The sequence below is a fragment of the Corvus moneduloides genome, chromosome 3 (assembly GCF_009650955.1).
Source record: "Corvus moneduloides isolate bCorMon1 chromosome 3, bCorMon1.pri, whole genome shotgun sequence".
In the NCBI taxonomy this organism is placed as follows: Eukaryota; Metazoa; Chordata; class Aves; order Passeriformes; family Corvidae; genus Corvus; species Corvus moneduloides.
This window is the reverse complement of record NC_045478.1, coordinates 76,537,027-76,553,326: the sequence shown is the minus strand read 5'-3', so window position 1 is coordinate 76,553,326 and position 16,300 is coordinate 76,537,027. Positions and strand designations below refer to the sequence as shown.

The 16,300-nt window shown below is 41.1% G+C and overlaps 1 protein-coding gene across 4 annotated transcripts; it reads right to left on the bottom strand.

The window, feature by feature from the left end:
• Positions 1–1,041: 1,041 nt before the first annotated feature.
• Positions 1,042–14,753, bottom strand: GNG4 (G protein subunit gamma 4). Of its 4 annotated transcripts, none has more exons than XM_032102269.1 (3): positions 14,492–14,753; positions 8,151–8,256; positions 1,042–1,814 (listed from the first exon to the last, which is right to left on the bottom strand). In XM_032102269.1, the coding sequence occupies exons 2-3, from the start codon at positions 8,244–8,246 to the stop codon at positions 1,686–1,688; spliced, it is 225 nt and encodes a 74-aa protein (XP_031958160.1). In that variant the 5' UTR covers positions 8,247–8,256; positions 14,492–14,753; the 3' UTR covers positions 1,042–1,685. The 4 variants fall into 4 exon arrangements, with proteins under 4 accessions (XP_031958160.1, XP_031958159.1, XP_031958157.1 ...); XM_032102268.1 differs by lacking the exon at positions 14,492–14,753 and adding an exon at positions 11,235–14,420; XM_032102266.1 differs by lacking the exon at positions 14,492–14,753 and adding an exon at positions 8,344–8,430.
• Between the last annotated feature and the right edge of the window lie 1,547 nt (positions 14,754–16,300).

Sequence of the window (16,300 nt, the reverse complement as noted above, 5' to 3'; positions counted from 1 at the left end):
ACTGCATGTGAGACATGAGGTGAGTTCTGCCAGCAGCAGAAGCACAGTCCAAAGCCCCCTGTCTCGTGTGACCAGGCTGGTAGCTGAATGCCATCGAGTGAAGCACATTATCCAAGTTGAATGGCAAAGAAAACAAAACCTGTACAATGCAGATATCTTGTATTTCCACTGCACAAAACAGTACAGCAGACATCAATGGAAATTGCTAAAAATAAGCTGGAGAAGGTACATGCACTTCGGGGAAAATGCACATAGCTTTGTTCACCGAGCAGCCCTTTTTAGCATCTAAATTCAGAATTTAAGTATACCCCAAGGCCCTCAGTTCCTCAGCTAGTTCTTTGCCTTGCAGGTATTTAAGATGTTTATGGAATACAAGTTTGTGCGCAGGAAGGGAGGAAGCTTGATCTATTATCGGTGGCTGTTCAGAGTCTCAGCTAATACTCGGGCAGTTCTCCAACAAAATTGTCTCCTGCCTTATGGGGCTGACTGATACATTGTGTATATGAGGTACTGCAGTGAGAGAACTGTCCTAATGCACCAGATTGGAAAGCAGCTTTCATTATTTTTTTAAGGAGAATAATAATAATAGAAGTCTGTAAAGTAACAGTTGCTTCCATCAGGTGCCTTGTATGAGCTTAATCTTACTTCTTGAGTAAGGCAGTCTTATTTCATACCTCATTCTTTTCCTCTCACTGCACTTCGAAATTAAAACAAAAAAATTTCCCAGAACCTCCACAAATTACTTGCTGACAACTAATCTGCAGCCACAAAATATACAGACATAGTGGCTGTCAGCAGCACAGTGGTCTTGCTGCATATCCTAGAACAACGTTTATTCACCATTACTCTCCATCCCCATAAAGTCCTATTCTCATGGGCAAAAGCATGTAGAGGGCTGCTCAAAAAATGTAATCCCCCTCCCTGTGCTGTTCGGGGCAGATTTACACCCTCCACTAAGTCCCTCAGGAAGAGTTATTTCACAGTTCAGTTTACTTTCTAAATAATTCAAATCATTACAATTCGAAAAAAGATACAAGCAACCACATTTTTCTACAATTTTATTGATGCAATCCTGGTGTGTGACTGTACATCTTCATTCTGCTTGTAGCTACAATGGCACTTTACTAGGACTGGTTTTGTAGTCAAGTTTCTTACAGTCTTCAGAAAACATATTTATACACACCACTTACTGTATAAGACCGATCATTCCAAACATTGTATATCACTGGGACTTTTTCCTAAATAGTGCTACTTGAGAAAAAGGTCACACAACTCTCTTTAGATAGAAATTTGTAAAGGCAAATGAATTGAATTCACCTTCCAAAGAAAATAAGAATGTTAAAAATAGCTTCAAGGATTGGTATGACTCATTTAGGTCCCAGAAAAATCTATGACTGTCAAAGATATCTACAATTTGATACTGTACTCAATAATTTCATTAAGACCAAAAGAATATTTATGAAGAACTGAAATTAAACTTGTACATTTCTCTGAAAGATAAGCATTACCTTGAATTTTTAGGGTTATTTTTTTTATTTTAGGGGGTTTTTTTTAGCAGAAATTGTACTACCTTCCAAAAATATTGTAGTTATGGGGTAAGTATTGACATCTGAAGAAAAGAATGCTAAAAGCATGCAAGACTGATACCAAGTTTTAGCAGATGACATTTTTAATTGAAAACTGACTCAAAGAATAGTACAAAAGAGTTTCTTCTCCCTAAAGGGATTTTCAGATGCAGGTACAGGAATAATAAGGGGATCTTCTCCAATGTGTGCATCACAATATGCCAATAAATCTGCTGCAGCCTTGGATACCTAATAGAAGAGAAGAGAGAGCTACTGTAACAATTCTGAACCGATCTGAATTGCATAGATGTTTTTCATAGAACAAATGATAAGGGAAGCTATCCTAAAACAGGTAGTAGATTGCTTCATCCTTTAAATTATTAGATATCACATCTCTCAATTTGCTCTTACTAGGCCTTACATACATTTTGTCTAATGTAGTGACATAGATGGTATCAATTGATATGATCCATGTGAAGCTGTTCCTCTCCATCAGAAGGAGGTCAGGAGCACAGAGTCATTAAAACATTTATACGCTAACCTCCCACAGGCAATACGGCTTCTCCTTTAAGGTGTCTGCTTCTGTAGAGGAACCTGCTTCAGCTCATACTCCCATTCATTGGTTTTAAGTTTTCCTCAAACACTCTCTCTGCCCTTTGCTGCTCTGGATGCAAAATAAAAAGTTATTTAGGCACGTGACCATGGGATTAAAAAGAAACAATAAATCAGGAACAAAACTTGAACGCCACGTGTCATAGCTCTCATTTAAGCTAAATACTGCTCTCTTCAATGAAGCAAGACTAATGTCTTCTGCTCAGTAAGTTACTATAAGTAGTCCTTTATTCACAGCATTCATTTAAACTTGAGCACTACCTTAGTATTTTTTAACTTAATATTTTTATACTTCTAAAATAAACAATTCTCAAGTCTCCAAATTCAGAACATGGGGTTATGCTTACTGAAAAGTCATATAAAAATGTAGCAGTGTGTTGAATATTCGCAATGCAAGCTGTTTTGCATTAAATGAAAAATGAAATATTAAACCTTGTAACTTTTGCAGCTTTGTGCCGTAGGAATATTGGTGACAGTAGGCCAGAGTGTCTCATTTATTTTTTCAAGAATTTAGGAAGTATATACATAATTTTTTGTTCTGCTCTGTCAGCAAGATATGCAGAGCTATCTGTATCTCTTTGTTTTGGTGAATTATTGTGTTTTCAATATTCTGATATTTGAGAAAATGAATTCTGGAGTCTTTACAAAGAAGTCTTTTCCCTGAGCACCATGACAGCTTGTCCCCAGTCAAGCACTGAGGTCAGCATGTTTGCACAACTAGAGTGAAGAGAAGAAACAAATCACATTTCTGGTGTTTTTCTAGCAGGTGCGTCATCAGTGTTAGCTTTAAGCTTCCCCACTTGCTTGCTTTGACATGAGCTCAGCCCATAGCAGGCTTCAGATTAGACCTACAAAGTCAATGGGTGTTGAATCAGAATTGGCATGAAATTTAAATGAAGTTCTGAAGACAGTTACAGACTCTTTATTTCTCTATTTTCATTATTTTTAATTTCTGTGCCTTTGTAGAATGCTTAAACCTATGAATTACCTGTGGTCGGCACCCCAGTATAGACTATCCCCCCTAACAGAGGAAACGAGTGTTATTTAAAATTAGTTTCTCTTTGAATTGGCCTGTAAGACAAAAGGGTGGCAGAGACACTACATGTGAACAGCAGGCTGCTGGGCACAGGCAAAACAGAAAACTGATCAAATCAGAAGAGGTGTTCACAAGGACCAGTGCTTCTCAAGAAGGAAGCAGGTAAAACAAGAATGTGTGCAAAGTTACAGACCTCAAAGTACAAAGGATTGTAATGATTTTCCCATAACGATCTTGTTTCTTCCATGCATGGATAAGCAACATCAGCCCAAGTATATTGCTTTTCATTCAGTGGAAGAGAAGCACAACTTCAATCCCCATTCTTTGAAGGGATAAACCCAATAATATAATTTCCTGTTTCTCTACGTATTGCTGTGCTCTGATATCATCTAACAATTAAAAGGGTTTTCACTACCAAAAGGTCAACATACATTTTTGTATCTAACTTGTTGTGTAATGCTGGTAGGAATGTTGTGAAGCAGAGTAATACATTCACAGAATCACAGAATCACCTAGGTTGGAAAACACCTTAGAGATTATCAAGTCCAGCCTTTGACCTAACACCACCACCTTGTCAACCAGACCATGGCACTTGCTGCCACATCCAGTCTTTTCTTAAACAACTCCAGGGATGGCAACTCCACCACCTCCCTGGGCACCCCATTCCAATGCCCTATCACCCCTTTCTGTGAAGAGAAACCCTTCCTTCAATGTCAGAGTGTTTAAATCACAATTTAGTTAGCTTTTAAACAAACCATAGTATAGTTTATTTTTAAAAAATCCTGCAACAAGGAACTAAGAAACGTGATCACATTTCAGCACATTTTCACAAACTAAACCTGCACTGGGCCATAAAATAAATGTATTTTCATCTGTTAATCAAATAAAAGGTTTTGAGAGGAGAAATCCTCCCACTGGGATTACAGTAGTCATGAAAGTGAATTACAGCCATTTCTTCACTGGAAGTGGAGTAGCTTAGGCCTGCACAGTGGAATAATGACCATTCACAACGGGGAGTTAAATGAGCTGATCACAGTCCAGGAGCAATGAAAACATGAGTTCCTGCAGCTGTGAGCAGTGTCGGCAAAGTCAGACCTGTGGCCCAAAATAGAGCAAAATACAACATTGCCTCCAGCAAGTTTCCTGCTCAGTGTCATTATTGGGAAGAGCAGTGGTGGAAGGGCTGTGCACTGAGCATGGCACCAAGGCTCCAGCAGGGATGGCTGCTTTGGCACAGTCAGCACCCAGAGGTGCCCCACGGCCAGGGCTGCAGCCTGTGCTGTGAAAAGGGATGTGCTGATCGTCCTGTTTGTGCCATGGAAGGAGTTAAATGGAGCCCACTCTATTGTAGCTTTTACTTGCCTTTGGGGTTATTTGTAGCTGAATGTTGCTGGACAGCTTCAAAATAGCTTTTCCTGAGAATTAAAATAAATGCATGTGATTTGAATATTCAAATGAAGCTAACACATTTATCATGTCAGCTTTCCAACGCAATACGGCTTGGTCTGCGGATTCAAAGTAATTTATACATATTGCAGAAGTGCCTAAAGGAAAAAATCAGATTCCAGTTTGATTAATGAATTCTAGCAGAAAGTTAACATTTCACTTTTTAAAAATCTTTTAAGGTGTATGGAGTAGAAGAGATGAAGTATATTGGTATCACACTGATCTCACATTTTGTAGAATTAGTTTTACTCTCTGTAGCGAAAACCACATCTTGTTACCAAATCAACAAAAGGGGAAAAAAATCTAACAAAACACTCAACCCTGATGCTTTAAAGAATTAGTCTCAGGAGGACTGTGAAATTTTACCATTATACTTCAGAATAGCAGAGGTGATAAAAACTGCCAAAGTTAGAACATCCTGTTAGCTGCACTAATAATTATAAGCTTCAGTGACAGGGCAAAATGCTGCAATTACTATGTCTTCTGTCTTGCCGTGGGTTGTGACTAATTACCATCCCTGCTAAAACACCCCCTCTGCTTATCCTTTACATCTAAAACAAAGAGATTCACACACATTTATTGGCATTCCCACTGTTCATCTCCCAACACTATTCACTACCAGTTAGGAATCCTTCCTATCTTCCTAAGGAAAAAGAAAATGGAATAATAACTGATATGCCAAGGGTCCTAAATGTCAGAGCACTCTTGCTTTTCTGCTTGCAAAGAGAAGATTAAATAGTGCTTTATTCTGAGGACAACTCTGATAAACACCAATACTAACTTTGCTTTCTCAATTTTACTGCTAGCATCTTTAGAAGACATTATTCTACTAGTCACGAGGCTACTGTTCATCTGATTTCATTTGGTATTTCCTATCTTGAATCTGCATTTCTGGCTTTCTACTTCTTCATTATAACTCTAGCTGTTCCTCTGCCAGGTAAGACAGGTTCAATTATGATCCTTCTGGGATTCCTACAGTTTACAAAGACACCCACAGTACTCCTCCTTCCAGCTACCGATCAATATACCAATAACTCCATCCTCCTCTGTTGAGTTGTCTTGTTTCTTTCACACCTCAGCAGCGAATTGCCTTTGTGGAACCTCAGAACACAGCACTGCTTTGCTGCTCTGACTGGCTAGAGGACTTGATAGGACTTCTTAAATTTGTTGAAAAATCCAGAACACAGTGGGGAGTTGGCAACTATCAACACACTTTTGACTACAACATTTTAATTGAGCAGACCCAACTCTTGCTGGTTACAGCAGCTACTGTGCATGGAAAACAAAGTGCCTCTGTAGTAGACAAATAAACTGGAACTTCTGATTTCCCCAGTCAATAACACAGATACCTCTTCAATGTTAGCAATGTGGTCTTGCCTATTGTGGGAATAACCACTTGGCTATGGCTGTTTGCAAAAGAGGGTTTAGTTAAAATATCTGGAAAGCACTGATCTTTTGTTAAATGTCTAACTAGTTTAATCAGATGCAAGACACCAGAAAAAAAGACAGTAAGTTAATTTATCTGCCTTCACAGTGATGATCCGAGAACTTAAAATCTCCAGTTGAAACCACTGGAAAGTTTCTTGGTAAAATTTGGCTATGCTGAAGCCCACACTTAACTGATTCAAGATTTAAAAGCCAAGCAGATTTTTTTAAGGAATAAATAGCCAAGCAACCACTTCTCACAATCCCCCATATGCTTGTTCAAAGAAATTCTAGAAATCAAGACATTCTGAAAAGTTAAATTTGTTTTATATTAGTATAGGAACCCTCATAATTCTGAAATATGTCAGATTTTCTTTGGTGTGTTTTCAGTTACAGGCTGTTTTGAAAGGTGAAATAATTGCACTTTCAAGCTATCAGTTTTTTAGGTCTGCCACATTTGCTAATAACTGTGTTCTTTTTAATTAAACTGACTGCAAAAGTAACTTATGTCTTTCTTGCACCTTTGTCTTTCTCACATATGTAATTAAGGGTGGTATACACTTAACTAATGAAGCTATCTGCATAACTGACCTAATGATGTGGTACGTGACAGTTACTACTGAATATGTAGAAGCAAGTCTAAGACAATTTACTAAGTATCAATGATTTCAAATTGCAGTAAATTGGGCTATATTTTTCCAACACTTTCCTCTGCCACCACCCCCTTGTCAGTTCTGGTCATGCAGCTGCCATACGACCTGAGTTGGGACTAACCAAGGCAGACCTTCTTTTACTGCAGGAAATAAACACCTGTCCCTGTGAACAGCTTATGTGATGAATTTGTAACACACTATGAAAGAGAGAAACTACTTTTGCAAATTCAGTGGTCTTACAAGACATTGCTAAAAACTGCCACAAAATAGAGCGACTGAAATTTCTATTTTCATATAAGAAAGACTGATCACTCATCTGAACTGCACTAATATTTCTGAATTATAAACACTTTTTTTCCAGCTGGTGAGTTTGTGATCTGAGACTATTTTAAAAATCATGAATATATACTACTGTCCCCATGCTGACTACATGCAGATTTTCAGCACACAGGATGGATGGACAAACAGACTGAGTTAAAACTACTTGAAGATTTTAATGTACAGCATTTCTGAATTGTCCTACTGACTTAATAATCTCAGTTACAGTTTGTAACAACTCAGTTACAGTTGTTTGCAGAGAACTGTGTAATTTAAATGCATTACTTTTTATAGACGGAAAGACTAAAAACTTCTTCCTTGTAGAGACTGGATTTTTTATAAAAATAATTATTCCCTATTTTCAGAGGCAGAGAGTAAAAGAAATGAGCATTGCTTTCTTGAAAAGTTCTGTGACATTATTAGCTTCTACGTGCTTGATATTCCAAAACATTTTAGACTAGTGGAAAGCAGAATGACATGCAAGAATAATCCACGGGATTTTCTAGTTTAAAAAACTGAAATCCTCTGTTTAACAGTGCCTTTAACAAAAATATTTAATCCACATATATTTAGAGGTATGATGAAACCAAATTTTCACATACAACAAGTTATCAAGTGTGAAGAATCATAACTGCATGCTGCAATCATACACATTTTTTGTGCAATGACACCTGCACTAAAACAGAACAGAGCAAAGCAGTTCAGCTTGTCTCATCATTATTCAAAAATATTGCAGTGTCTTAAAGACTTTTTCTGATTTTTGAAGGAGAAAACCCAAGAAACCAGGGCTGCACTTAAATTCAGCTACAGGTGACAAAGAAGAGCACCTGGGCACCCGCCAGCTAATTTTAAGCATTCACAAAATACCACTTTTGACAAATGTAACAGACAGTCACGCAGAAGCAGACTTGAAGCCAGGCTTTGGAAATCTCTTCACTAGAACCCACCAGTACTGTGAGTTAGTATGTAATCGCTCACAGTACTGAATAATGTTTTATAGCTCAACACAGATTCTTGTTTTCTGCAGTATTAAAGGGATGCTGTTTCACAAACTAGTCAGCGAACTCAAAATATCAACAATAAGTCTAAGTTTACCTTTATTCTATCCATGTATGCTTCCATTTTCAGTTGCTCCACAGCTTTCCTGGCTTGAGAAATACTGGTTGTACTGTTTGACACTAGTTCCTTCATTTTGTTTTTCCTAGAAGAGACAAAGTTGAGACCATTTAAAGTACAAGTAGGAAATACAGCAGTCACTGAGAGGACAGTTGTCTGAAGTATAACCAACCCTCGCCCACCACATCAGCGCTGCCAGGCTGTAGGTCACAAATACAAAGCAGACACCATTTATTTCTGTTCTCTTGCTCCATGGCACCTTATTGCATTACATATTTGCATCCTCCATCATCAGCATTCTGCCTGAATCCTGCAAACGACATACAAATGCAGAGCATATGACCATGACTTCAGTGTGAAAATGGTTGCCCTGGTTCACGTTGCCAACGCAGAGCAGCTGTTCCCAAACAGACCTTGCAGGCATCACACAGTTTGGCTCCATGCCCCAGTTACACCTAGAAACATCAAAACAAGCTCAGAAATGTGTGCAGTGGAAATGAATGCCACACCACTCTCACCAAGCATCAGAGAGAAATTTTAAGATAGAGAACGACTCAGAATTCTGACTATCGATAAAAGAAGTTTAGAAATGAAATAACAGATTAAGAGGACATAATGCAGTGGTTTCCAACTTTTTGCTTAGACATCCCCAGTAAAGTCTAAAGATTACTAAACCCAGTACAGTACACCATACAGGATAGGAATGCTTTATTTTTTTAAAGATCTGCAGCTCTTGGGAAGGGACATCTAAGTAAGGTATGTCAGTGTTTGGTTCTCTTGTATTGCTACTCCCTGAGGGATTAGGAGTAAATCAATATCAAGCAGTCCTCAGCACTGTTACCAAATGAGTCAAGACATCCACATTCAGACATTGAATAACATACAATATTTATGCCAGAGGTGGTCTGCTTATTAGACCCCCTTGTGCTGACACCACTATGGAGGGCTGGCCCAGCCCAAGAACAGTTACTATTTTGAATTCACTGGAGGTTGGACTAAGCACCAAGCCTCAGAAACCAATACAAAGTTCAGCAGAATGCAAAGGACACAGAGTGGGAGAGGCAGATGGGACACACAAGAAAAACACACAAGGAAGCATTTTGCATTGCTGCCAAAGGGGTTGTAGGCTCAGGTCTTTCAAAATGAATACTTCCAGCTTATTGCTGGATAAGAAGCAAACACCCAGAATCACACAAATTTCCCTTCTTGAACCTTGATAGCTTACCTGATCAGGTCACTGGGGTATAAGATACAAACAGGAAATAAAGACACTGGAAATGCTCTTGTAAAAAAACCTGTATGTACAATGCCCATGTTAGACTCAAGAGAAGTACACTATCCATAGTACAGAAAGAATGGAGGAGTAACTCTCTAACTGCTTTGATTTTGCAAAACACAAATGCTCAGAGACAAGGCAAAGACAGTTTTTTCTTCTCACAGCCTGGTATGAAACAGACTATTTCTAAAAATCAGTAACCTGTGCTGTTAAACAGGATGGTGGAATACAAATGCCATGGTGAGCCATGCTCAGCACTAATTTGAAGAAACAAAAGAATCTTTTTCTTTCAGGTCTAGTATAAGTCAAGGCAGGGAAATGCTACTTTATATTAATTGTGCCAAAGAAAACAAGAGCTTTAACATATGCCAAGACAAAGCACAGGTTTTTTGCATATACGTGTGTCATTTGAATGGAACACAAGTTTCCCCCTTGCGTGCTCTGATGAAATAAAATCGTGTCAGAACACAGCAGGTTCTTTGTCTTCAACTTTGTTTACAATCTTTTAACTCATATTCCTCACAAGGCACAGGATTGAATACATGTGGAGGAACTGGCTTTGCATAAAATGCCATGTACGGTACAAAACCCCACAACCAACCCACAGCCTCCAATCAATTTTGAGACGTGTTTTGACTCGCAGTGGAAAGTCAAACAGCAGGAAGGATACGAGACAGTCACAAAAGGAGAAGATTCTGAATTACAGCACATCTCTGGACTTTTTGTTCGACTCAGCCCCCTCACTTTTAAGTATCAACCTATCCATAAAAATTAGAATAAACACATTTAGCTTTGTTTACAAAATGATACCCCCACAAGGATGAATCATTTGAATTTTATCATCTCCACACCTACCCTACTAATGATCACAAAGCCAAAAAAGTCAAAGCTAAATCAAGTCAGAGGCCTTTCTACATTTGCCACATACATTTAAATTAAACTGAATTAAGCAACTGCAATTCCTTGAACAGTTCAGAGAATTCCAGATCTCCCACGCGTTTCTGGCAATTCATTCACTCACACTGTAAAAGCTATAAACATTAGTGTTAGACAATTTGAACTGTCACTGGCTGCAACAGAGTTGGCAGGAACACTGTTCATAGTACTTCCAGCTAGTGTTTAAGCATTTACAGAATAAGGATTGAGTTAAGTCCATAATAGAATTTTGAAAAGGCTATTAGGCATAAAAATGCTTTAAAAAAACCTGAACCATGTTTCTAAAGCAATGCCACAAAGATAATATATCCTTACTTATATTCTGAAACACCAAATAGGAAAATTTAAAAAAAGAAAATATGTATCTTGTCTAGTAAAGCAATTTAGAAATTTTTAGCACTAATTCTAATTCTAATAAATTCTAATTTTTTTAGTATTAGAAAACAACCAGAATATGAGGCTTCATAAAAAAAGAACTTTAAAGCCAAAAAAAGTCTGGCCTTACGTGTTTCAGATACTGGAGAAAATTTCCACTTATTCCCAGCAAGGGTTTGTTTATACTCTGAAGCACAAACATTTATTCTGTTCCAAATCCTGCTCCAACCTTGGCCTTTCCATGCATTTAAATATTTAACTACTATATTTCTGGATGTGTTTAGCATCCATTTAAGTATTTAATTTCAATATTTTTACTGACAGGTCTGGTTGCATAACCTTCTAAGACTGACTTCTCACATACCAAGCTACATATACCTCTACCTTCCCTCACTCTGCAAATACAGTACATATTTGTGCATCATTTAAGGCCCTATTACAAGTGGTGTGATGTTGACAATGAGAATTATACTCACTTTCAAACCAGGCTGTGATAAAAGTCCTTGTTGCAGACAAAGCTTTGTATGACACTTGATCCTGTTCTCCTTAGGACCTATGATAATAACTTTAAGCTTAATATTATTTAATGAAATAAAATCATTACTTAGAAATAATGCTCTGGAGAGAACAGAAATTTTAATTATGAGAGAATCTATTACACACCCATCCCCTGGAATGTGAGGAAGCGTCTCCTTCAAACACCCTCTTGTAGGATATGTTTCCTCTGAGGCTGCAGCCTGACAAATGGCTCCGATCCTCTCTCTTAAGACGACTCCTCTTAAGCTGTCCAAGTGTTCTCTAGGCCTTTAGTCCCACAGAAAGGCACATTTATCATTTGTTTTTATTGTACCTGGGTCAGCAGTCTGTAGGATCATGGAATGGTTTATGTTGGAAGGCACCTTTAAAGATCACCTGGTTCAAGGCTCCTGCAATGAGCAGGAACATCTTCTACTATAACAAGTGGTTCAGGGCCTCATCCAACCTGACCTAAAATGTTTCCAGGGATGGGGCATCCACCACTTCTCTGGGCAACCTGTTACAGTGTTTCGCGACACTCACAGTAAAATTTTTTTCCTTATATCTGGTCTAAATCAACCCTCTTTTAGTTTAAAACCATTACCCTTTGTCCTTTTGCAACTGGCCCTGCTAAAAATTCTGTCCCAGTTTTTCTTGTAAGTCTCTTTTTGATTACTGAAACACTGCAATAAGGTCTCCCCAGAGTCTTTGCTTCTCCAGGATGAGCAATTCCAACTCTTTCAGACATCCTTCATAGGAGAGGTGCTCCAGCCCCTTGATATCCTGGTGTCCCTCCCCTGGACTCACTCCAATAGGTCAATGTCCTTCCTCTGCTGGGGACTCTGGAGCTGGATGCAGTGTGGGGTCTCACCAGAGCTGAGTAGAGGGGCAGAACTGCCTCCCTTGACCTGCTGGCCATATTGCTTTTGATACTTAAAAGGAGTAATGTCTCCCCATCATTTGAATTACCTAAACCCCTTGAACCAGAAATTCTCAGCTGGGTTTGTTAATGCTCATTCCTGGCTGTTTTTACCTTGGATCGATAGGGGCGTACACAGGTCCTGATAATCACCGTAGTTACAGTAACTATGCTAATGAGCAGCCTACATGCATTCTGCATGTGAGTGATGCAGCCAGCAGACCTGGCTTCTACAGGAGCTCATTTATGCAGTGTGTTTTTGTGCAGCACACCGAGTTCATTGTCCTGGTCTCTGTTGATTCTTTTCTTTTAGGGGAACACCAACCGTGCTAACAAAGAACAGTGACAGCAGCTACAGAGCCTTTTTTAGCCAAACAGTTTCTGCTGACTGGCACCCCACACCAGACAGCCCTTTCCTAAAGCATCACTCCTGGGAGCTGCATATCAACAGCCTCCCAGCCAGCTGCATTTTCTGGGGTTTTGTGCTTTTTTTGCCTTACTTCATCCTTTTTCTGAGTGCAGGTAACGCACGTGTGCCAAACTTCTTAATTTCCTGGGCTCCTAAAAATGCTTGTGAAGAGCAGCTCTTCTTATTTTGTTTTTACAATGGATGATTATACCCAACAGCACTTCAAAGGCAAACTTAACTTATGATAATGCAGAAAGCTGCGTAAATATTTGCAGGTATAGCTTGACCCTGCATTGGGGTAAGGAGTGCAACTTTTGCTTACTAAACGTTATAAATATTTGTTAGTAAAATGCAGAAAAAGTCTGAAGACTTGAGTAACATAGAAGCAAAATAGAATTTTCAAGTTCCTTAGGATGGATTTCTACAAGTAGCAGGGATGAAAAGCCACAATTTCCCCCCCCTCCAGCTCCAAGTACAACCTGAAAATGCCATACCAGAAAAGCAACCTCAAGAACTAAATCTAAAAAGCCCTAAACAAAATTGCTGCCTTAATCTGAAGTACTGGACCTGAAATTACTAGATTAGAAAACCTGAGGTTGACAGCTCTGAAGAACACCTTCCACACAAGCTCTGTACTTCTTGGACCACACAATCCAAGAGAAAACTTAATCCAATCATTCAACTAAGTCCCAGTGACATTAGCAGGAATCATCCCTGGATAATGATCTGCAAATCACATCCTAAACTGAGGAGAGATCTTCACATTTAATTATCCACTTGCAGGAACATAAACAGCAAAATTTACAGCCTCCCAGCTCTTTGATGCCAAACTGGTATACCAAAAATATTAAAAGAAAAAAAAAAAGGAGAAAAAAAAAGGAAAGAAACCCAACTTCCCCTGCTATCTCACTTCTTATTCTAAGATTTACAGCAACTGATGTAGCTCTGTAAACAGAGAGGGAGGGTAAAGAATCCTTTTCTTTTTCTATCTCATGCCTGCACAAAGAAACACTAGGAAATCACTACAGCTTTTCACTCCATCTCCTAAGGAGAAGCTTAGTAGTACAAGCAGAAATGACTAGATTAAAGGCAAGACTATTGTTCATGATAAGGAAAGAATGTAATTTTCATACCATAAACGTGGTGACTTTGAGAATAACTTCTAATCATGCAACTGCAAAACAGTGAAACTCCAGCAGCTCAGTTCTCATCTAACATATCCAGTCTAACTGTCAAGTTCCAAAAATTCTTGCCACCGTACCCAAATTTTTACTCAAAAATATCATCTTGCTTTTCAACATTTAAAAATCAAAGGAAACAATGGTTAAACTAATACGATATTTCCCAAGGACAATATTTCCGTGCAATATTATTTATCACCAGCATACAGGTTATGTGAACACACACCCCAGTAAACCATCAGAGATCCATAAAGTCTGAGGCAAAAAGATGATTCCTGTCTACTGTTTTACCTCTTTAGGTAATTTAGAAAGATAGCTGTGAGCTTTTAAAGAAATACACAGGGAATTCTGATTATTCCACTTAAACTCCTCTTAAAACGTATTTGAACTGATTTGTAACCTACAAGGTAGGAAGAGCGCCTCTGGGAAGCTCGGCACTGCATCGCCTGCAGGGCAGAAGCGTTTTTCAAGTTGTTATTCCGAGTTTTGTGTCTCAGTGCACGGCCCTAATGGCTCTGCTGTGCAGCAGCTCCCAGCACCGCACACCAGCGATCCCCGCCGGCAGCAGCCGGGCAGCGGGAGCTCTCCTCCGTCAGCGCGAGCCAGCAGCGGGAAAAGGGGCCACTTCCTCGAGCCTCCGCCTCAGGCAGCTGACGGAGGAGGAACGAGCACGCCGGGCAGACCCCCTCCCCGCCGCCCGCGGGATACCTGGGCTCGGGGCAGCTTCTCCGGAGAAGGACGTGTCCCGCCGGTGCCAGCGACAACGCAGCCCAAAGCCCGACGCCGACTCCTGCGGATAACCGGGGAACTCCGGCTCGCGCGGCCGCCGCCGGCCCTTGTTTGCCCGCAGCAGCCCACGGGACCACCGGGATGCCGGGCGGAGCGGCCAAGGCTTTCCCAGGACACCAGCGCCGACCGCGAAACCCCCGCGCGGAAACCCCGACCCGCCCTGCGCCGCGCTGCGCGCCCCCGCCGCGCCCCTCCGGCACCTTCTCCCGCCCGGGCCCCCGGGCACTCCCTCCCTGCCTCTGTCCCTCCCTCCCTGTGTCCCTCCCTCGCCGTGCGGGGCGGCGGGCGGGCGCGGAGGCTGCGGGCAGCCCGGCGGTGGCACATGGCCCTGCGGGGCGGGGCGGCCGCGGCCCCCGGTGCCACCGCCCCCACGCTCTGCCTGCCTCTGTCCCTCCTTATTCCTGCTGCAGCCGCCTCCTGCCCCGGCTCCAGCAGGCGCTAGGGATCAAGCGATCATCCAAGTATTTATCAAACAGAACCACACATCACAGAATCAAAATCAATTAGGTTGAAAACGATCTCTGAGATCATCGAGTCCAACCTTTGATCGAACACCACCCACTGTCAGCTAGACCATGGCAATAGGTACCATAGCCAGTCTTTTCTTAAACACATCCGGGGACAGTGACTTTGGCACCTCCCTGGGCAATCCATTCCAATGTTTAATCACCCTTTACGTGAAGAAATTCCTTCGACTGTCGAAACTGAACTTCTCCTGGCACAGCTTGAGGCCATTCCCTCTCATGCCATCACTTGTTACCTGGGAGAAGAGACCGACGCCCACATGGCTCCAGCCTCCTATCCGGTGGTTGTAGAGAGCGATAAGGTCTCCCGAGTTTCCTCTTCTCCAGGCTACACATCCCAGCTCCTGCAGCTGCTCCTCACAGAACCTGCGTTCCAGACCCTTCACCAAGTTAATTTCCCTTCTCTGCACATGCCTCAGCACCTCAGTGTCCATCCTGAACTGAGGGGCCCAAAACTAAACACAGAATACTCAAGGTGCAGCCTCACCAGTGCTGTGCACAGTACAGCCGCTGCCCTGATCCTTCTGGGCACGCTATTTGTGATACAGGCCAGGCTGCCATTGGCCTTCTTGGCCACCTGGGCACAGCTGAGTCATGTTCAGCACCTCCAGCTCCTTTTCCACTGGGCCACTTTCCAGCCACTCTGCCCCCAGCCTGTAGAGCTGTACCTCAAACATCAAAGCCCGAAGGGCACTGGGATTTGGGGTGAGAGCCCACAGTGCCTGTCCCGCCCTCACAGCGAACATAGGAAAGATGAAGTAAAAAGCCTGCCACGAGGAATGGAACTGCTGGGGGAAAGGGGCTGCTTAGACTCACCTTGTCAGGGCTACTATGTCAGAACAATACAATTCAGCTTCATAGATCAATTTTTATATGCTTCTCCCTATAAAAGCTGTATGGATCAGCAGCATTTAAAAGTGCCAATTAACATTTTTAACTGAAAATTTTGTCAGCTGCAAAAACCCATTGGCAGGAGCGCCAGAGCCTCAGTAATTTGTTCCCCAGTAAGGTGGCTGTTCCCTCTGGAGAGGCGTAGGTTTTCTCCTACCCTGCCCTCAGCACTATTTTGCATTCCATGATAATGGAGCAGAATTTCCAAGTAACATTTGTTTTCTATATGAAAGAGAACAAGGAAGAGCCCTATTTTTAAAGGTGCTTCAAAGCAAAGGCAGCCTCTTCTGAGACGGAGTCAACGGCTTTTGGG

What these genes read in the sequence shown, in the direction of transcription:
- GNG4 (XM_032102265.1), bottom strand. An exon ending in CATACATGGATAGAATAAAG is followed by an intron (nt 1,815 to 8,150) that starts GTAAACTTAGAC and finishes CTCTTCTATTAG; the next exon opens with GTATCCAAGGCTGCAGCAGA.